Below are 19390 nucleotides of genomic sequence, written 5' to 3' on the forward strand. Positions count from 1 at the left end.
GAAGGTGCAAGAGACAATAGGGAGACGGAAAAAGAGACGAAGCTCGAAGGTTAATCCTCCAAAGCTCGCAGCCTCCTCCAACAAGGTCTCGAGTGTCCGAGATGCTAGAGAGTTGGCCACTCTTCAAAAGCGCCTTGACTAAATCGGAAGAAACTAATGTTGCCCGTGTCCACAGCCGCGATGACTATGTTCTTTTTGCCAGCCTTCAATGCTGCAAATGGATGCGGTCGTAGTTGAGATGCTATGGGCGGTGCTGGTGATGGCAACAGCCACGAGAAAATACGTCTGAATTTCGGTGGGTGGACGGGCGACATGACTGCTGCTGGGGGTGGTTGAACTGTCGGAGGTGCACCACGCCTTCGTGGGAGAGGCGGGGGAGTTTCTGGAAGAACATCGAATAGCTCCGTCAATTCGTACAGAGAGGGCACAAAAGCGGTTCGCGCGCTGTTATACAAAGGTCAGCTGGCAAGCCTCGCTAATCAATTTTATGATCTTACTTGATGACAACGATTTGGAAATCAGGTTGTGGCGGAGAAGTTTTCCGGAAGTTGGTCGAGGGCTTGTACATGTTGTAGAATATCTTGTATGGGGACGAGGGTACGACAGGAGTCGCACGACTGGAATGAGGCGCGATGGAGTGACCTGCAGGTATGACTCGCAGAGACTTAAAGATCTTTCCTGGATAAGACTCGTTATTGAGATGCTCAAGTGGAGTAGAATGGTCCCAACCATATGATTTATCGTGATGTATCCACCGACTTATCCTGAGTGGTCTCCACCAATTCAACGTCCCTCTCCAAAATCTCAAAAGTCTTGTGGCACACGGCGAGAAAATTGACGACAATCTTCGAAAAAATGACAGAGCTCCGTCACTTGTTAGGCGGGGTGGCGGTACTGGATAGCTAGGGCTGGGTGGATCTGTGCGGGTGACAACATACCCCAAACGCCTTAAGTATGCAAAGACCTATGAACGATATTGAGTTGTGTATGCCAAAAACTCTGTTATTTTTATCACCTGATATTTTTCGAGCGTCAGGTCTTCCTTTCCAATTATTTCTGCAAAAGCTTGTTGAACAGACATGGGAGCACCCTCAACGTCACCCAAGCCAGTCAAATCCACTTGAATGTCCTTCCAGCAGAACAGAGCACCCCTTTCAATCAGATAAAGCGCCTCTTCGGGCAGTAACTCTAGTCTCTTCTGGAGTTTTGTCGAGCCATTTTCTGTGGGCGCAGGCCGTGCTGCTGAATGGCCCATGACAGAAAAGTGAATACCTCTGGCGACCGTGACGTGCACACGAGATATTTGCGGGCACCAGATGCCATAGCTGGCGGATTTACTACGCGGTAATCAGTATTTCTTATTGCTACACAAACAGAAGAAAGATACCTAGATATAGCACGATCAGCTTTGAGGGCGTCGAACATCGCAGCGCGCGCTCTGTCCAGTACATGAACCTGAAGACCTGAACCCCCTCCTGGAGCGGGCTCAAAATCTTTCTCTCCACGTTTTGGGATTACCGGACGCACGGTGCCAATCTTTCTGCTGCGCTTAGTATACAATGTATGCACGTATGATGTTCACGGCTCACGGCAGTTTTGTCCAATCCAGACCTCCATCTTCATCACCCGAAGATTGTTCCTCTTCAGCTGGATCCAGAGCTGACGTCACAGGCTGAGGTCGTGGCCTTTCTAGCGCGTCGTCCATGTTAACGTCTGTGATTTGCAGCAACTAGAAAACGTCGGGTCAAGTTGAAGTTGCAGACAGGGCAAGTCATATCCATCATGATGATCAAATCAGGAAACATTCAAATTACGTTACCTTTTAGGTATAGTCACACGAACATTTTGGTGCGAAACTTTGGCGAAAGAGTTTCGGAGTCGACCACAATCATGGCAGCAGAACGGAAACCGACGTTCTTCCAGTCTCTCGCTGTGCGCAAAGTTCCTTGCAAGACGAGAATATGTTCTGTGCCAACGTGACATCCCTCATAGGCTGGCGGACTGGCAGGAACAGCGGTCGACCTACTATTCTTCCCGATAGACACCGTCAAGACGCGTCTGCAGTCTGCACAGGGATTCGTAAAGGCTGGCGGCTTTCGGGGAATTTACAAAGGTGTGGGCAGTGTGGTTGTTGGAAGCGCCCCAGGAGGTACACATGAAAAATGTTGTCGTGTGATGATCGTTCTGACACGGAGATTACAGCTGCTGCATTCTTTTCTACGTATGAAGCCATGAAGCACTCGATTCCTCTTCATGGCCAACTTGCGCCTGTGAACCATATGTTATCCGCGTCTGTGGCAGAAGTGGCAAGTTCTTTACTTGCAAAATTATTTTTCGCAAATGAATCTTTTCTCGCTCAGGCTGCTTGTTTGATACGCGTTCCTACTGAAGTCATCAAGACCAGGACGCAAAACATCGATGTATGGTGCTTCGACATCTTCGTTTAAAGCCGCAACGCTTGTCCTGCAACATGACGGCATTCGCGGGTTCTATCGTGGTTTTTGGACTACTATCATGCGCGAGGTAAACGAATGCATTCTCACGCCCTCTATGATGATCCACTAATCTAGTGCTTGTACTTCCAAGATACCCTTTACATCACTCCAATTCCCGCTATATGAGTTTCTCAAGCACCGATTATCAATATATCTGGACAGAAAACCCCTATATGCACACGAGGCTGCCGTCTGTGGGAGCATAGCCGGAGGAACTGCAGCAGCACTAACAACCCCGCTCGATGTCCTCAAAACACGCGTTATGCTCGATCTCAGAGTAGGTCTCTGTTATGAATCTTCATGGCATGTCTTAGACGTATTCAGGACCCTTCGAAGCAGCAAGTGCCGAGTCTTCCTGCGCGATTTCGGCAAATATACGTGCAAGAGGGCGCAAAGGTTCTTTTTGCAGGTATAGTGCCGAGAACGATGTGGATATCTGCTGGGGGAGCCGTCTTCCTTGGCGTCTACGAATGGGCGGTTCATGGTTTTATGAGCACCTGAGGGACATCATCTACGATTATTTGCACCCGCTCATCAGTTATCACCATATCATTTATTTACAGCGTACAGCAAGATCGATTGTGATAGATATACAACAATTAGGGTCAACTTTGCTGCTTTATGCTACCCAGAATACCCATTGCCCAACCTTTATCACCATAAAGCTTCTCAGCGAAGAAATTGCCTAAAACTTCTTGCAACTGCCCTATAGTTATAGCATCGCCCTCGTCCGTTGCATCTAGCGACTCAGGCATGTCTGATGCGGGATGCAGAACATGCAAAGCGGTCTGTTGGATACTCAACACGCGTGATCGCACAAATTAAAACAAATACTAACCATGACGGATTCGACGAGGGGGCCGGTCTCTCCTCGTGTACATTCACTTCCCACAACTTTCACTCCGCCACCCTCCACGAGTCCTTTCCTTACCGCCTCCTTTCCGATTCCCACCAGGCCACGGATGGCACCTTCCCGTGTGCCTTTGGATTTGTCTGATGATATGAGAGCAACGAGGAGTGTTTTCATAATTCGTGGTGAGAGTGATGGGTACGTCGTAGAATGTTGGGTAAGCAAACGGGAGAGCGTCTGAGCGGCAGATGTGCGCAAGTGGGTAGCATGCGATGGTGGAAGCGTGGAATGGAGAAGAGTTGACAGGATAGCTGGTAATAATTGGTGGAGCTGTACAACATCAATTTGCTGAGCTGTAACGGGTTGAGAGTGTCGCTCACATAAGGTTCAATGAATAATGTGTTGTTCTCGAAGATGGCGCTAACGACGTCCAATAAAACCTCCAACGACCGTCCATCCGCTTCAGTTTGAGCACCCTCTTTTAGTGCGGTCACAACGCCCTCTCCAACCCAGCGAATGAGGTAAGGCAAGAGCGCTTGTAGCCCGGCATCATTGCGCAAACTCGCAAGGGCTGCTGTCCGCTTAGTAGAGTCAGCAGTAGGCGGCAATAATGACGCTGTAAGCCGCGTATAATACAGCTGTAGCTCTCGTGATAGCACTTGTTTGACGAGATGCTGCTGTTGCTGTTGTTGCTTCTTGACAGTAGAACGGCTTTCTGACGGCGGGGTCAATGGGAATGCACCGTTTGCTTGGGGTGGTGATTTCGTAATTTCTTGATCGACGTCCTTCGGTATTGCTGGTGGATTTTCTGGAATGAGAGGCTGGACACCTTCAACTGCAAGCCAGTGAGCAGTCCAGCTGACCCCTTTTGGCAGGGTAATTTTCTCCTCTCGGAGCACGCGGTCAAAGTCGATCTCTTCGTCATCCACGAAGTAGACAGGGCCTACATTAGCCGAGTTCGGGAACGGCAGAGCGCGTCTAAATACTGGTGGATTATGTGGATTGTGACCATAAAGAGGTTCGATGTTCAGAACTCGAAGGGCCTGGTCAATGTCTGAAGTTGTTATCGTAGTTCGTCGGGCATGGCGCATGAACCGCGAGGCTTCCTATTATGTCCTTAGCTTTCTACTGAGCGTGTTTATACGCAAATCGCGCACCTCTATGACCTGATGAATGCGATACTCGACATCACTCGCAAGTGAGGATGCTACTGTCTCGGATAAGTTGGCAATGCCCAGCGACTCGGCGACGTCCTGCAAATGTCGGCTTCATCTCGTCGCATAAATTGACACTTTTGTGATGCATACTCTGACCGAGTCTGACTTGTATATCCCTGTTTGATGTGTCTGAGCAGCTTTCGCTTTGGGTTTGCTCATCGTGATCGACGTTAATGACAGCTCCTCGATTCCAGGCGCTTCACTATAATGGCTGTGTCACGTGCACATCAACCTGAACTTCGGAGTCGTCGCAGCCAGGCCCCCGGAAGCTCCCCCATATGTCTGTCCGCCCATCGACCTCATTTTGGCTCTCAAATCTGCTATTTTTCGGGTGTAAAATCTGCTATTCCGGACAGACATGTCACGTGTCACACGGTCTGACATATGTGACACCGCAGCAAGATGTGACACGACGAAGAACACATAGTATCTCAGTGAACAAGAGTGGTATGTAACGACGGATGCATCTCAAACACACCCATTGTACGTATCTGTGATATAGCATTAAGTAGAATTCAGCTTTCGTGATCCTACCCCCAGAAATCTTGAGTCTAGGTAATTTTTGCTTAACCTGTGGTGCGGTCAGCGCTACCCAGTGGCGAGCATTGGCATTGGACAGTTCCAATGCCCGTGAGTTTGTTGCTTTGAGAGCCCCTTTGCCAATGTGATAGAGAATGCTGCTTGCAGGAGCATGTGTATGGATCTCGTACTGGTAGCGGCTGGGAAGACGGGAAAATGATGGGACAGCATCGGGCGACACATCTTCGTCTTCATAGAGCTGTGTCGTACTCGTCGGCATTAGAAGCAGCAGCCTGAAACAGTGAACGTGTTAGAACAAATATTATGGCGCGGAATTTACTCACTGCAGTCTCCAGTGGAGGGTAAACTCGAAGTGAGAGAAAGGACAATGTGGAGACACTCGTCGTGGATTGAATGGAACCATAACAACTGTTGGCACCTTTCCTGTACAAGTCAAGCACTTCGCCAATGTAGAACCGTACAGCAGTGTGCATAATCACATAGGAGCCGCGTTCGAGCGGAAAGAGGCTAGATATATTTTTCGTAAGCAAGGTTCGGCAATTCTAAATAGCGTTGGTGTTGAACAGTCGACGAGGGGCGACATTTATAATATGACACACCTTGGGGCTGTATCACCCGAGCAATAGCATTCGACACCTGTTTCCAGCGCAGTTCTCGTGCCGTCTTAACTGGTGCAAAACTGCTATCTTGCTTCTGCAGGATAACAAGAACACTGCCTGTGAATCCTTCACAGCCTCCTCAAGGTCGTCACATAGTGCGGAATATGCTGTGACTTCTCGTGCAGCACTCTCGGCAGTCTGCAAATGGCCTATACCTGATATATCTTCATCATCCAGATTGTCGTCTGCCATATCGTCAAGGTCATCAAGGTCGGTATCATCGTGGTCTCCCAGATCGTCAATGACCTAGAAGCGTCAATCAAGGACAAACCACGAATTAATTATGATGACGACACATACCCTAGCATCATCCGATGCTTGCTGTTGGTGATTGCTAGATAGACGCGGGGCTCGCAGTGGAGTGAGCGTGAATGTCTTGCCGTTCGCCAAGATGGGCACTCGGATGCGGAGGATCTGCTTGCAAATCTGGGCAGCCTCACGGTAGGCAACCTCGACGATCACATTGAGCTGTTGAGTAGTAAATCGTGAAAAGCTGGTCTGTGTTGGTCTCAATTGATGGCTGTCTGACTGTCATTTTCCTATATTTTGTGATTGACAGCGCCTGACAGGTGCCGGCCGGCCGTCAAAAATCTGCTATCTAAGGACAGACCTCGGGTAAAATCAGCCTCAAATCTGCTATCTTAGGACAGACATTTGGTCAAATTTCGCTCTGAAATCTGCTATTTTGCGGACAGACATTTGGTGGAGCTTCCGGGGGCCTTCGCAGCCTGTGAAGTTATTACTTGGTCTTATAGACAACAGCCTGCATAGCTTCCAGCTGGAATCGATCTGAAGAAGCGATGACAGAAAACCAATACAACCTCGACAGTCCTTTGACCTTTACTTATAAAGAGGTCGACGGAATCAGCGTCCTGCTTGACGTCTATCTTCCACCACACGACGTCAACCAACAATGCACCCAACAGGTGAAGCACCGCCCGGCAGTCGTCTACTTTCACGGAGGAGGATTTGCCGTAGGAAATAGACGGAGCTGGTTCCCTACTTGGCTGAAAAGTCAGTTTCAGCCCTGCTCCAAGTCCGACCCCGCTGCCTTTCTCCCATGCTGACTACAATAAAACCTCTGGTACTAACGCGATCCCCCAAGGCCGTTTGTCCGCACGTGGTATCATATTCATCAGCGCGGATTATCGTCTTATTCCTCCAGGAACCGGATACGATGTGCTCGCTGATACCAAGGACGCCATCGCATTTGTCGCGGGAGATTTAAATGTTCAACTCAATCAACAGCAGGCTGGTCTTAGCTCTGGTTCACATTTCCGTATTGATCCCGCATCGATCGGTGTAGCTGGAACTAGCGCGGGTGGGTTCTGTGCATATTTATGCGCTATTCATGCAGTCCCGAAACCGAAAGTAGTTCTCAGTTTGTATGGTATGGGAGGCGATTTATTAGTAAGTCCCGTCTTCAGACCTCCAACAGTTTCTGATTGCATCAACATTCTGTACTTCAGACAGACCACTATATCGCTCCCAAGACGCAACCTTTCCTTCGGGGAAGAGAAATGCTAGATCCCGCACGGTTCTCCGAATATATACATCCGTTCGGCAGCCTCCCAAGTACATCAGACTCACCACTTGCATACCATCCACTGTCATATCACATCCCTGGATATCCTGCGAACCCACGAATGCTAATCTCACGCTTATACCTGCAGCTCGGGGTCGCCTTAGACTATATCACGGGCCAGCATGAACCAAGTCTCAGCACTACGTTACGCCAGGCCATCCATACTGAAGGTCCATTCGACGAGGCACTCATTGCTGATCACAAGAACATTTTCCCTCAGTTCAACGTTACATCGGATTGGCCGGCAACATACCTCATCCATGGAACTAGTGACACAGCTGTCCTCCTGCGGGAGTCTCGCAATTTGCATTCCTTACTCACGAAGGCTGGCGTTGAAGTCGTATTGGAAGAACTGCCAGGTCGAGAGCATTCATTCGATTATCAACCAGGCGCAGAGCTGGAAAACAAAGGATCGTATGATACAATTGTCCAGTTCCTTTACGGCCACCTAACTTAAAACCAGTACTTAATTTGATAGATGACTCGGACTGACTCTTAGTCACGGCGGCTAGATAGAGACACAGTAGACCAAAACGCAATCAACACATGTACAGCATCGAGTGCAGTATTTAACAGGCTTCCTCAGACGTGCGCGTTATGTTTGGCCGTTTCACAACCATGGCTTACAGAATTGTCCCCGTCGCCGAACCGGTGACAAACGAAGACATCGACAAATATAAAGCACTTCGCTTGACGTCCCTCAAAATTGATCCTTCCTCATTCAGTTCCACATACGAACGCGAGATTGCATTCACGCCCGAGATCTGGGCACAACGGCTCACATCGCGCTTTAAGCGCACATTCATCGCGTCCGTGAAGGACGAGGGGAGCATCGGTGTCGGCGAAACATGGGTCGGAATGATCTCGGTACTCGGACCTTCTGAACTGATTCCTGCTACATTGGAACCATTCGAAAGGGCGGGAGTAGGAGCAGACTGGGATATGTATTTCGTAGCCGGGATGTGGGTGCACCCAGAGCACAGGGAAAGGGGTCTAGGAACGAGTCTAGTGAAAGCAGGACTGGAATGGGTACAGACGAATGTGGATCCGATAAATGATTCAGAGGGGAAGAGAGATAAAATGGTCTTGTTATTGGTCGGGGATGATAATGCGAGCGGCCGCGCCCTTTATCAAAAGGTGGGCTTCACAACTTTGACAAGCATGCCCCAAGCAAAAGGAAATAGTTACATGGGTCTGAATGTTGCATGATTAGTATTTATTCACTTAAAGGTATTTGACTCCTTGGATATTCCCTTCGAATTTTCCGAGTCGTTTGCAATCAATGGGTGTGGCAACCTGGGCATCGGGTGTTCAGAGCTCCTAGAAAACTTTCCAAACTCATCTGAATATGAGTGACGCTGTACAGTGATATAATTACCAAGGGGTATACAACAATGCTAAAGGGTCTGTGATAATAGTCGTAGCCGTTCGGATCGTGATTCGTGAACTTAGAGCCGAGGAGAAGAAATCAACACGTCTTGAGACCTGTCTCCTTGTCACCATCGTCCTGAATATCCGCGCAATGCATTAAATCGTCCCGCTTCCGCAATCTCTTCCACACAGCCGGAACGAACCCTGCGATCTGCTGACCTATGGTTCTCCAGCTTGAGACCTTGGATGGGTCCACAACTTTCTCATCCTTGTCTGGTGGCCCAGCGGTATACAAAGACCCAAACACAGATAATAAAACCAAGGAGATTGCAACTGCAACAGGTGTGCGAGTTTCGACATCTGTCCTTCTGAAAGCAATCTCGCAAAATGCAATCGTAAACAAAATCAGGCTAGCGGGTGGAATGACTATGAGGGTGTTGATGAATTAGAGATAAGCAATCTCACCCCCACATCAGCAAGACATACGGCAGGCTGCAGATAACCGCAAGCCTCTCAAGACCGTATCGTTCAAGGAAGATCCGCTTCAAGATTGTGATCTGCACCATTATTAGCGGTTTCGGGGATAAATGATGACAACCTCTTACCGCTTTCACAGGAGTATCAGCACCCTTTGCGCGGTATTGTTTGAAAATAACAAGACCAATGATAATACTTCCAATGCTGCAGATGACAGAGCAATATATGACAATCTGTGCCCCTGACCTTGAACTGTCGGTACTGCTTGCATCTACACTTGCAATCGCCAAAAAGCCGATGTTCGTGCTAAGCAGGACAGTTGCCTGGTATATAGATGAGCTGCGTAAAACAATGACGCCTCTGTAAATCGTACCAGCAGATTGGAATCGCGGATACTGATATCGACCTTATTCACAAACTTCTTCCACCGCGCAAGTGAGAAATTGTCTCGAAAGCTGTGTAATTCACTTGCGTAGACTTCCACGGACTTCAGCATTAATGGAGAAAAAAGCGCCATCAACATCGAGCGTTGGTAAGGTTCCGAATTTGGCTCAGAGTAGTCGATGTCGAAATAGTCGTCGTTTTGACCGTATGAGCTTCGCAATATGCCGATATCTGATGCATGTGCGGGAAGTCAACAGAACACTTGACCCAGAAAATCGGGCACGAACGATATAGCACCATGAATTTTGCTATAACATATCATGGGTCAATGAAAGGAGTCGAAAATATATCAATTCGTACCTATTGTCCAAGCTGAGCGCCCATCCTCGCTCTTGCTCTGAGCTAAATTTTAAGCAGCTGAGCGCTGAAAAGCGAGTGGAATTCAAAATGATGGTCACGTACGCTCAATATTATTCACAACTTCCAACATGGTTGAGATATGATCTGCATCATAGGGTGATGTTGAGAATTTCGAAGTTACGCGATCTGTTTCGAGTTACCACCGACAGTATTTGACACAAAACAACGTAAATACCTGCAGATGCTTGGACCAAAATGCTCTTGAGTTCACGGATGACAACTTCTGTGACGTTGAGTGTATTCGGAAATAGCTCGCAATGCTTCCTGTTCGAAGTTGTACGACTCAATTATTTGGCAAGTTGTCCATTACCCACCAGTACTGTGCTTCAGCGCCTAAAAAGCAAGGTCATTCGTTTGCATGTTTGAGGATGAATTAAACCTTACATCTGGAAGTTGACCCCATAGATCCGTCACATTCTTCTGATAAGCAATCTAGGTCGAAACTTTGCAACCAAAAGACTCGCTTGTGAGTATGAGAAACAAAATAATACCCGAAATTGGGTTTTTGGTCTGCACCGACGGAAGATAAGAATAAGTCCAGAACGAGAGTCATCTCGGACTCGGCATCATCAGGGGCGGTCTCCTTCAAACCGCAGAGTAGCTGGGTGATGACGTTATGTAAGGCGCTCGTTTCACGACTCGGACACACAGTGCTGCACACTCTCTGTGTTCGGTGTTAACTTGGTAAGTGACGGACATTCTACTTACTCACCATCTCAGGCTCATCGTGAAAGTAGTTCGTACCAAAATCTGGATGCCGAACACTGATCCAACCGGTGGGGAGCCCAGATTGTCTACACAATGTATATGCAGCATGCTAGATTAGAACAACGCACGGCCTTACTTGTCATCCTGAACAGCGTTTGGAAGTGCTCTCTGAACATGAGAGTGATTAACTGGACTGGGTTAGAGGGTATTAATCTCCTTGGAGGTGAATACTGCAAGAGGTGGGTCACTAACGCTGGACTTCTTTTCCTTCGTATGGTGGATGGTGCCAACGGTCGAAAGGAGTATTCAGAATTCATTGGTATGTACCAGTCGTAACACTGGCTCCAGTGGTAAGGTGATCTAGAATGTTGCAACTCAGACCTCTGCTAGTGAGACTACCAAGCGGATTTTGGACATGTGGATTAAAACGCGGAATCGTCGTGGATGGAAGCGCTTAGCTAGGCTATAGGTGCACGTGAACTGACTGGTAGGGTACCACAAGGCTCAAGCTGCCGAATAATGCATCGAACAAGCGCGTAACAAGTTGAAACGAATATTAATAGAATGCTAACCCTGGAATGGGTGATTAGTAAGCTTGTCCGACTCGATCACTGCTAGCCGCTGCATCATATAGTCGACCGTACACCTTCCGATCTCAATGCAAACTGGTCGCCCGATGAGAAGAAAGCAAAACACGATAAACGAGGTACTCCTCCAAGCCCGACACTTTCTGAACGGATATTCCACGATGGCTGAGCTGGAACACTATCCAAGCATGTCAGAACCTCGCCACTATAAATGCAGCCAGTCATATTTTCGCAAGAACCAGCACCAACCAGGAGTGCCAATAGCAACAGCAACTCATCTCCATCCTGTGGCTCGATACTTGAGTCAGACTTAATTTAAACTTGTACTTAAAGGTGGCCATCGATTCGCGCTCTGACTCTCAAATCTAGGACAGCCTAATGATTTGTTTCATTTTCAAGTGTATACCCTTGGAAGAGCGCTGGTGCTGGGTCGTTCTTGACATATCTTTCACAATTGTTAGACCACTCACTGGCAGTACTGAGGCCCGCTGTGCAGGTGAGCATTCACGAATCATAGTTCTCCCGCTGACGAATGGTTCAACAACGAAAACAGATCAGCCGATCGATGCATGCTGAGTTTGCTGACATGTGTCATATCACAAAACCGGCTTATCTTTACGCACGCACATCGGGGTCTCATTGAAGTATTGTCATGCTGACAGTTGCCACTTCGTTGCTTTCTAAACGAGACGTAACGAAACTGGATCGTACTGCTTCACAAAATTTGAATTCAAGTCACCTCGCCGCTCGAGGCCACCTTCATCCGACAACAACACTAGTAACCGTCCCGTCAGTATGTCATATTTTCATTTATATTCATGTGCTCATGCATAGCACATTATATCCTTCAGCCCGTCTGTGGGCCAAAATTGTATGTCAGTCATCTCAGGTCATCCTTGGCAATGGCTCGATCCGCCTTCGAAGGATTCAAATACCCCAAAATCAAGACGATCCCCGAACGAATTTGAATAACACCATTGACTAACAACTGTGGGAGAGCTAGGCATGCCAATTTCTCATGCACTTGCAGCCCCAGCGGCGGCTGTCTGTGGTTGTGTGGGAGATCCTAGATGATCGCGCCCTGGACATATTATGATATTCCAAGGCAACTTTTCAAAAATGGTGGTCTTATGGCGTGTGTGCTTGAACTTTGCTGTCATTCATTCCGTCAGAGGTGGATAATCACAATGAATCCTGACTTAAGTAGCAAGTTCACATTTTCCGTCTCCATCCTCCCTTCATAATGCGCCAGACCAGGCTGGCAGTCAGCGTGTGGTCCCTCCTATGCCTTGGTGCACATGCAGCTGATTATTCGGATGCATCGTTGTATCAGAGCAAGCTAACAGTGGCAGGCAATATTCGTTCAGCCATGCTGGCTTCTATCAGGACTAGGTAAGCCACCATATCATAGCTCAACTGCAGGTTGACTCGTGCTGAGGTTTAGTTGGGAACAAGGAACTGCAGCGGGCGGCATACTCGAATTCGATGATTCAGAATACTCTGTCTTTGGATCTTCCCCATTTGTTTATTGCGGGATATCCCCCCTCTCAACTCTGCAACTAGCTTATAGCGCTGCTGTCAGGCAAAGTTCTGACGGTCGCCTCAGCCAAGAAATCGGTGATGCTCAAGACGGCGCTGCATTGGATGGTGCCTCCGCTGGATCTGCGGTCCTGCTGGGTAAACACCCCTTTGTTGTGTTGGAGAATTGAATTTTCAACTACTGAGACAGGCAGCTTTACTGATACATCTCGGCACAATTATTGGTTGAACGCGGCTGACGCCCAACTGAACTTTGTGTGTTCTGCAGTCACTTCTCCTTGGACTGACTGGTGACTCCTAATTCTTCAAGATACTCAACGTAGCTCCTCGTACCTCTACTGGAGCTATTTCTCATCGTGCTGACTCACGTCAATACTGGTTCGATGTTTGCCATCTGCAATATGTTTGAAAATGCTCAACATGACTAAACAGGGCAGATGGCGTCTACATGGGGTTCCCCTTTATTGCATACTTTGGGGCAGTCACCAACAACGCGACTCTCCTTCAGATTGCATACGATCAATGTCGCTTGTACCGCGATGCTTTGATTCTAGACGGTCCCACTGGAAAACTCTGGGGACACATTTACTCTGACGATACAAAAGAGTGGATAGATGAAGGTATCTGGGGAACTGGTGAATACAACCGTGGTCTCTACAAACGCAATAAACAGCTTACGATCGCACGAATTTTATGCAGGTAATGCGTGGGCAGCACTTGGCATGCTACGTGTCGCAGTGACGATCCAGAAGACCGAGCACTCTTCAATGATGGCTTCTCAGATTGCTGCTCTTACCTCATGGATAAAGGAAATTCTAGACGGCGAATTCGCTGCCCTGGTAATGACGAATCTCTCCTGAGCCCCTTGATGACTGACATCATGTTCTCGACACAGACGTCAGACAATTTGATTCCGGACTATATCACCGGGGGTCCGTCCTTCTCTGATGCAGCGTCCTCCGCTGCCCTCGCCTCTGTGGCATATCGGGTTGCACATTTATACCCCCATCAATTCGGCTCAAACTACACAGATGTGGCTGCGAAAATACGAAATGCCGTTGTGGGCAATATCACGAACCTCGGGACCCTGCAGCCTATAGTCGATCCCTTGGCTTGGACTCAAACAGGATTGCTGAGTACAGAGTCACAGGCATTTGGGCTGATGATGTTCGCGGCATGGAGAGACTGGATTGGCGTCTGAAATTTGAAAGCCAAAGCATTTTTTTTCTTCTCCCATCATCTCTGGTTCCACTCGTTTTCTTGTTACGCTCATTGGAAACAAAGCCTTCGTTTCTCATTCGCCACTCCTTTCGCCTCTTTGCAACAAATTGTACTCCAAGTTGTCATGCAGTGCACTGTCACTTGTATACCGAAACACTTATCTTTGCATTTATTCATCCAATAAATGAGACACTCTTCGAGCAATCGACATCCAAAAGACACGTGTACGAACTTCAATCGAAGGCAGCCATGAGCCATGATACAGCCCGAAGATTCGAATATGCAAGGTAGTATTGTCACGTCATACACTCATGCAAAGGATACAGTGAGACGTGAATTATGTCCAACCGATAAGAAACCGTAGCCCAGACAATACCCTTCACGAAGAAGGGAAATAATAAAAAATTATGCGGTAATCCTCAACAGGCCCGAGGGCTCCAGTTGAAAACGACAAACCCTGGCACAAGCCACGGGATCTTCCCCGCGTTGACGGAAAGAACCGTCATGAAATGTCCAGGCGACAAGCCCCCTGCGAAATCTTATCATGAGCGTCAAGATACGGTACAAATATATAACAACTTACGATCATTAAAGCCACGACGGGCTCCAAAAGCAATATGCAGATAATAGAACGACCACCAATTCCGTGGAACGGCGATGATACTCTTCCCAGCGGAAGGACGAATTTTTAACAAATTCCGCCACCGAAAGTGAATTCGGCAGGATATATTCTCAACCGACTTCCACTTCGCTGCGTGCGTACACACAGAGACCCACATACACCCGAAACAACTCAAGGAGTAGTGAGTCCGACTCGAAGTTAGCCTCGTTGGATTGACAGCATGCATCAGCAGCTTGACATCACGACAGAGCTTTGGATATGGCATCAGTCTGTGAACGATATGTCATGGGATCATGATCTGGTAGGGCCATGTCCTGGTATTTTTTCAACAGCCCAGGGAGACTTGAGTCATGGCGCGCCAAGCACGGAAGCACCGATAGACTTCCTTCAAGGTCATCCTCGTATGCTTTGTCCATGACTTGCCCCGTGGGCAACGCATCGTGTTCGACTGCGTGGGCTACGATATGATTGCGTAGTATGCGCAAATGAGTGCGGCTATGCACTGGCCATCGATGTGACTGCGTGCGTGGTATACACGTATCTGTGCGGGTAAGCACTGGTCTGGTCAATAGTATGACTGCGTAGTATGTGCGTTTCTGTGCGTGTGAACACTGATCTGGTCAACGGTATGACTGCGTGGTATGCGATCGTCAAATGCTTTCTAGTTTGGCGGGTCAAGGAGGGCAATGCCGCGCGTGAACGCACGAATGCACCGATAAACCACGCTCGACGTATCGAAGCGAACAGTCCTCGTATGCAACATACAAAGCCACTTGACCCTTTGTATCATTGTCATGGTAACAATTGGTCATGGTTTCGTGTTTGTCAAATTTGTGTAAGGCATCGATATCAAGTCATGTATCGAGAAAAGGATCGCTTTGACGCCTTGACAGCTTTCGTATAGCCCTGTGCAGTGAGTGAAACGGCGAGGTACGGCCGGAAGGCATTTGCCTATCTGGATCGTTTTGCCTCGCTGCGAAATCTTCGTAATTCACAGAGGAAGCCGATAAGAGGGCCTGCTTGCCACTCCCTCGTACTTCCGACTCGAGGAAGATCATGAACACAAGCTGAAGACTTGGACGTAGTAGAGAATGCACATCATGAAAGGGAAAGAAGCGATGCGATAAGAAGAAAGAAGATTGGAGTCCCGATTATTACAAGAGCGGAAATTACCGGATTTCAACTGTACAGTTTAAGATAATCGCCGCTCGGCGACGTAACTTACATCAATTTCCAATTCAAGGAAAACTGTCAACTACATATGAGGCTTATCACAGGCCCTGCTGCTGTCGGAGGTTCCTGCAGGTCCCTAACTTTGTAGTCCTCAGCTTGACCAGGGTTGAATGGGACCTACGATTGCCAAGGCCGGCTCTATCACATCACCAGGTTCATTAAGTACTTGCTGCCACGGCGTTGAACGGGTCATACTTGTCAAACACTTGGACTGACGCTCATAGACAGAGTGATATCTGGAAGTGTGAAATCTTAATCCATCAGTACAGATCGAAGTTACAAGACTATCGTAGTACACATGTAGATATAAGCATGAGATGGGTTAGACTTGAGAACCAGCAGTCTTCCGGCTCAGATTCATGAGCGGAGCCGGTGAATAGATAACAGATAGCGAAAATATAGTTAAAGTCCAAAACCTCTATCAAGCATCGGTCTTTATACCCATGCTCGACGTTTTCTCGGTGTCGGTACAGGAGGTGCATCGCTCGGTGAAGTGAAAAACCCGCCAGCAGTGATTCCCATTGCTTCTACCCCCGAACCACTGGCCTTGCGAAGCGTCCCACGACCAATGGATATCGAACCCCTCCCAGAACCAAACACACTCCCCGGATGTTCTATGCTGATGGACGAACGCGCTGGGCTTCGATGGCGGCTCCCCACACCATTGTGGCTATCATCATTAACAGAGCCTACCCCACTTCCATTACCCCGACTTCCATTCCTGGCCCCACTTGCAGGAAACTTTCGCCGCCGCGGCTGGTATGGGAAGGCATTTGCATTTGCACTTGCATCTGCATCTGCACCACCACCAGCCCATACGCTGGCCAGATTCTCGTTCGTGGAAATCCCCGACCCACTAGGCCCAATCGGCATGACCAACATCGCATCATCAATTTCTTCGTCATCGCTCCGTAAACTCAATGGTCGTGCCTGTTTGGGCTGTGAGCCTGATGAACCCTCCGATGATGGTGGGGAAGGTGACCTTCGAGTGGACGGGGGCACTGCCTCTGCGCGATCATGGACCTCGTCAAATATTTCATAATAGCGCTGGATACAGAGCTTGATGATAGATCCCAGAGTAGTACCGCCATCTGGAGTCTCGGTGGGAGGCGTTGGTGCGGCCGGCGTGGGCGTGGGCGTTGCAGTAGTGGAGGATGAACTGGACATTGATGGTCCACTTGGTATTGAACATATGAGTACATCTTGCATCGGGTCCGCGCTTTTGACTAGGTTGGGACAGACGACAATAGCAAGATTGTGTGCATCCATGCGATTCACACTTGATCGTAGAGAAACTTCGTGCAGCACGTCTAAATCGGTGTTAGGTGTATGTCTTCTGGCATATCAAAGGACGGCGCAGCTCACAAAGAATGTTGCTCAATAAGATATACATGCATGGCATAAGCTGTGGCAGGAGTGTGTCGCGAATATATGTTGTAGCAGCGATATCGGCCGGGTCATTCGATGGCGTCGGGCATCGACGTATGTCGGGATACAGAGAGTCTGGGAATGGGGGGTCGGGAAGGTCGCGGAGATACTTCTTCAATAGCACAGCTGCAAGATGGGGGTCATTGAAGCTTTGGAGGGAAACGACTTGGCCTGGTCGAGTGTTATAATATGCAATTCAATGTCAAAAAAGAAAAATACCTCTGTCGTAGGCCTCTTGAACCTGTTTGAGCAACGCGGAACTCGGTGATCGCCTGAAAATCCCTTCCTCGTTCAGTCCTATGTATGTTTGATAAGTTCAGGCAACGATAGCAATCATCCTCGACACCCACCAGAGGTCAGAAGGTCCTGGATAGCATCTTTCAGAACCCGCGGAATGCTACCCTTTTCGCCATCGTGACCCATGAGTTCTTCTAAGGGCACACCAAAGACGCTAGAGCGAACAGGAGTCGGTAGTACAATGTGCTGCTCCTGTTTCATATTCTCTCTGTAGATGTATTAACAGACGTGTCAAACAGGCTAGAGTGCACTTACTTGTACACCGCAGGTGGAATGTCAATTTGAGTCAATGGAACCTGAGTCGCCAGGTCCGACAGAGTGTCGACGTAGACTATTTTGCGAAAGAATTTTGGGCTGTGGAACAATGTTTCAGCGCGATAAGAAACCAGGACAGCGAAACCGAAAGACCTGACGACAGCACCTGCCAACGAGAAAAGCACTGCGGAGGGCAGGTAAAAGGAGCGCCCGGCTGAACGAATGATTTCACATACTTTTCGAGAAAAAAGAAGAGTGTACAATAAGCTGCGCTGAACATTCAGTTGCTTGCATCGTGAGTAAATAAAGGATCCCTGACCAGCCGCTTCAAGTTCTTGCGGTACTTCCTACTCAGACTTCGATATGCCTTCCAAACCCAGTTCCAGTGGGGAGCGTAGCGACCACCTGCTGCGAAGAATACCACAGTGTAATCGGATTCAACTGGAGAGAACGGAGTGAGACCAGCAGATAGAGATAGCGCTAGGGACGAACCAAAGAGATCAAGGTATGACAAAATTCGCCTGACAGGGTATGAGGATAATAACTGGTTGCATTCTGCACAGACACGTACTGCAACAGTAGATCATAGGAGACCTCTTGTGGATCAGGTAATGCTGAGGCACTGATAATGACCCTGCACAGTGCAGCCCACGTTAGTTATCTGTCACCAATGTCCAAGGCAGTACGGGAACTTACATAGGCCGAGTCCTAGGGTGGAAACGAACTATGAATAGCTTGACAGCTGCTAACCATGTATCGCACTTACTCGAAATCGACACCGGCTTGGAAAATCACCTTGCCCATAACCTCCTGCACTTTATCCCTTGCGTCGGGCTCATCTCCCGTAGCGCCCGGGGTTCGCTTCCATGGAGGATTGAATATTTTTCTTCGATTGAGCAGAGAATGAGGACCTGAATCGAATGATCCCAGAGGAGATGTTGGAGAAGATGGCGCAAGTGAAAGAGCAGCAAGTCTCTGCTTCAAGCTGGGCGGCATCTTGAGGAAACGTTCAAGTTGTTACAGGTTGTTACAGGTCGAAATGGTACAGAGAAGAAGTCGAAACTTAGACCGCAGCTGAGCTGACTTTTGCCAACGAGGCTGGCGTGTGTTGTGTGTTGACAAAGTTCTGTCCAACGATGGTGAAACGTTGTAACCATGGGTGCCTGATATTATTATCACATTCTCATGTTTGTACAGGAGCGCAGCCCAATTAGCAAGTCAACAATAACGACATCGACGACGACTACGAACAAGGTCACTCGATACTATACTAAGTGTACTGCAATATGGAGTCTAGATTTTGCGCTGGCAGGCGCAGTCTAGTAATATACCTTTTGGTGACTCTGATGGATGTAGCCACGGCCGTGCATGATAACGAAAAGCAATCTAGGGTCAGAAAAGAAAGTGGGGCGAGTCGCTGCTGAGTTTCATGGGCGCGTTAGGATCATTGAGTGGCAAGGCAACGTCGTCTAGTCAAGGTTATTAAATACTCAGACTAAGCA

The 19390-nt window shown here is 48.4% G+C and overlaps 9 protein-coding genes across 9 annotated transcripts; 4 read left to right on the plus strand and 5 right to left on the minus strand.

Annotated features, from left to right (window-relative positions):
* Window positions 1–104: 104 nt before the first annotated feature.
* On the minus strand, window positions 105–1530 carry DEU56DRAFT_745099 (tRNA-splicing endonuclease subunit sen54 N-term-domain-containing protein; the record flags this gene model as incomplete). Its single annotated transcript, XM_041349129.1, has 5 exons — window positions 105–444; window positions 498–678; window positions 730–964; window positions 1016–1337; window positions 1388–1530. Coding segments are annotated over 5 exons (1221 nt in total), but the record flags the coding sequence as incomplete, so codon positions are not given.
* Window positions 1531–1890: 360 nt separating this feature from the next.
* DEU56DRAFT_917286 (mitochondrial carrier domain-containing protein) lies at window positions 1891–2996 on the plus strand (the record flags this gene model as incomplete). The annotated part of the gene is made up of 6 exons (XM_041357975.1): window positions 1891–1932; window positions 1993–2149; window positions 2203–2290; window positions 2400–2523; window positions 2587–2772; window positions 2820–2996. 6 exons carry the CDS (start codon window positions 1891–1893, stop codon window positions 2994–2996), a joined length of 774 nt encoding a protein of 257 aa, XP_041203761.1.
* A 104-nt stretch (window positions 2997–3100) lies between these two features.
* On the minus strand, window positions 3101–4721 carry DEU56DRAFT_745026 (TATA box binding protein associated factor-domain-containing protein; the record flags this gene model as incomplete). Its single annotated transcript, XM_041349125.1, has 5 exons — window positions 3101–3283; window positions 3334–3675; window positions 3726–4451; window positions 4503–4598; window positions 4653–4721. 5 exons carry the CDS (start codon window positions 4719–4721, stop codon window positions 3101–3103), a joined length of 1416 nt encoding a protein of 471 aa, XP_041203762.1.
* Window positions 4722–4818: 97 nt separating this feature from the next.
* DEU56DRAFT_828756 (uncharacterized protein) lies at window positions 4819–5591 on the minus strand (the record flags this gene model as incomplete). Its single annotated transcript, XM_041354439.1, has 3 exons — window positions 5426–5591; window positions 5352–5374; window positions 4819–5279 (listed from the first exon to the last, which is right to left on the minus strand). Coding segments are annotated over exons 1-3 (305 nt in total), but the record flags the coding sequence as incomplete, so codon positions are not given.
* Window positions 5592–6503: 912 nt separating this feature from the next.
* On the plus strand, window positions 6504–7905 carry DEU56DRAFT_828760 (Alpha/Beta hydrolase protein). The gene is made up of 3 exons (XM_041354440.1): window positions 6504–6775; window positions 6867–7171; window positions 7231–7905. Exons 1-3 carry the CDS (start codon window positions 6562–6564, stop codon window positions 7801–7803), a joined length of 1092 nt encoding a protein of 363 aa, XP_041203764.1. The 5' UTR covers window positions 6504–6561; the 3' UTR covers window positions 7804–7905.
* A 59-nt stretch (window positions 7906–7964) lies between these two features.
* DEU56DRAFT_745066 (uncharacterized protein) lies at window positions 7965–8555 on the plus strand (the record flags this gene model as incomplete). The annotated part of the gene is made up of 1 exon (XM_041349127.1): window positions 7965–8555. The coding sequence occupies one exon, from the start codon at window positions 7965–7967 to the stop codon at window positions 8553–8555; it is 591 nt and encodes a 196-aa protein (XP_041203765.1).
* Window positions 8556–9105: 550 nt separating this feature from the next.
* On the minus strand, window positions 9106–11243 carry DEU56DRAFT_828767 (uncharacterized protein). The gene is made up of 12 exons (XM_041354441.1): window positions 10959–11243; window positions 10843–10899; window positions 10711–10792; window positions 10383–10662; window positions 10313–10331; window positions 10174–10262; window positions 10041–10124; window positions 9939–9980; window positions 9866–9886; window positions 9568–9809; window positions 9323–9517; window positions 9106–9274 (listed from the first exon to the last, which is right to left on the minus strand). The coding sequence occupies exons 1-12, from the start codon at window positions 11021–11023 to the stop codon at window positions 9179–9181; spliced, it is 1272 nt and encodes a 423-aa protein (XP_041203766.1). The 5' UTR covers window positions 11024–11243; the 3' UTR covers window positions 9106–9178.
* Window positions 11244–12378: 1135 nt separating this feature from the next.
* On the plus strand, window positions 12379–14067 carry DEU56DRAFT_923814 (Six-hairpin glycosidase-like protein). The gene is made up of 7 exons (XM_041358543.1): window positions 12379–12685; window positions 12738–12970; window positions 13023–13087; window positions 13143–13210; window positions 13265–13467; window positions 13532–13671; window positions 13728–14067. Exons 1-7 carry the CDS (start codon window positions 12537–12539, stop codon window positions 14031–14033), a joined length of 1164 nt encoding a protein of 387 aa, XP_041203767.1. The 5' UTR covers window positions 12379–12536; the 3' UTR covers window positions 14034–14067.
* A 2030-nt stretch (window positions 14068–16097) lies between these two features.
* On the minus strand, window positions 16098–19040 carry DEU56DRAFT_828775 (uncharacterized protein). The gene is made up of 12 exons (XM_041354442.1): window positions 18655–19040; window positions 18585–18596; window positions 18460–18522; window positions 18381–18409; window positions 18208–18329; window positions 18125–18155; window positions 18042–18072; window positions 17889–17987; window positions 17687–17841; window positions 17556–17633; window positions 17274–17507; window positions 16098–17218 (listed from the first exon to the last, which is right to left on the minus strand). The coding sequence occupies exons 1-12, from the start codon at window positions 18882–18884 to the stop codon at window positions 16344–16346; spliced, it is 1959 nt and encodes a 652-aa protein (XP_041203768.1). The 5' UTR covers window positions 18885–19040; the 3' UTR covers window positions 16098–16343.
* Between the last annotated feature and the right edge of the window lie 350 nt (window positions 19041–19390).

This window comes from Suillus clintonianus, assembly GCF_016758775.1.
Source record: "Suillus clintonianus strain FC179 chromosome Unknown DEU56scaffold_104, whole genome shotgun sequence".
NCBI classification, from domain to species: Eukaryota; Fungi; Basidiomycota; class Agaricomycetes; order Boletales; family Suillaceae; genus Suillus; species Suillus clintonianus.

What these genes read in the sequence shown, in the direction of transcription:
- DEU56DRAFT_828767 (XM_041354441.1), bottom strand. Translation starts at nt 11,023, where the DNA reads ATGAATTCTGAATACTCCTTTCGACCGTTGGCACCATCCACCATACGA. An exon ending in TCCGCGATTCCAATCTGCTG is followed by an intron (nt 9,518 to 9,567) that starts GTACGATTTACA and finishes TCTATATACCAG; the next exon opens with GCAACTGTCCTGCTTAGCAC. An exon ending in CTGATACTCCTGTGAAAGCG is followed by an intron (nt 9,275 to 9,322) that starts GTAAGAGGTTGT and finishes ATAATGGTGCAG; the next exon opens with ATCACAATCTTGAAGCGGAT.
- DEU56DRAFT_923814 (XM_041358543.1), top strand. Translation starts at nt 12,537, where the DNA reads ATGCGCCAGACCAGGCTGGCAGTCAGCGTGTGGTCCCTCCTATGCCTT. An exon ending in TGGATCTGCGGTCCTGCTGG is followed by an intron (nt 12,971 to 13,022) that starts GTAAACACCCCT and finishes CTACTGAGACAG; the next exon opens with GCAGCTTTACTGATACATCT. An exon ending in ACGGCGAATTCGCTGCCCTG is followed by an intron (nt 13,672 to 13,727) that starts GTAATGACGAAT and finishes TTCTCGACACAG; the next exon opens with ACGTCAGACAATTTGATTCC.
- DEU56DRAFT_828760 (XM_041354440.1), top strand. Translation starts at nt 6,562, where the DNA reads ATGACAGAAAACCAATACAACCTCGACAGTCCTTTGACCTTTACTTAT. An exon ending in GTTCCCTACTTGGCTGAAAA is followed by an intron (nt 6,776 to 6,866) that starts GTCAGTTTCAGC and finishes CGATCCCCCAAG; the next exon opens with GCCGTTTGTCCGCACGTGGT. An exon ending in GTATGGGAGGCGATTTATTA is followed by an intron (nt 7,172 to 7,230) that starts GTAAGTCCCGTC and finishes TCTGTACTTCAG; the next exon opens with ACAGACCACTATATCGCTCC.
- DEU56DRAFT_828775 (XM_041354442.1), bottom strand. Translation starts at nt 18,884, where the DNA reads ATGCCGCCCAGCTTGAAGCAGAGACTTGCTGCTCTTTCACTTGCGCCA. An exon ending in CTCTTCTTTTTTCTCGAAAA is followed by an intron (nt 18,073 to 18,124) that starts GTATGTGAAATC and finishes TGCCCTCCGCAG; the next exon opens with TGCTTTTCTCGTTGGCAGGT. An exon ending in CTTATTGAGCAACATTCTTT is followed by an intron (nt 17,219 to 17,273) that starts GTGAGCTGCGCC and finishes ACACCGATTTAG; the next exon opens with ACGTGCTGCACGAAGTTTCT.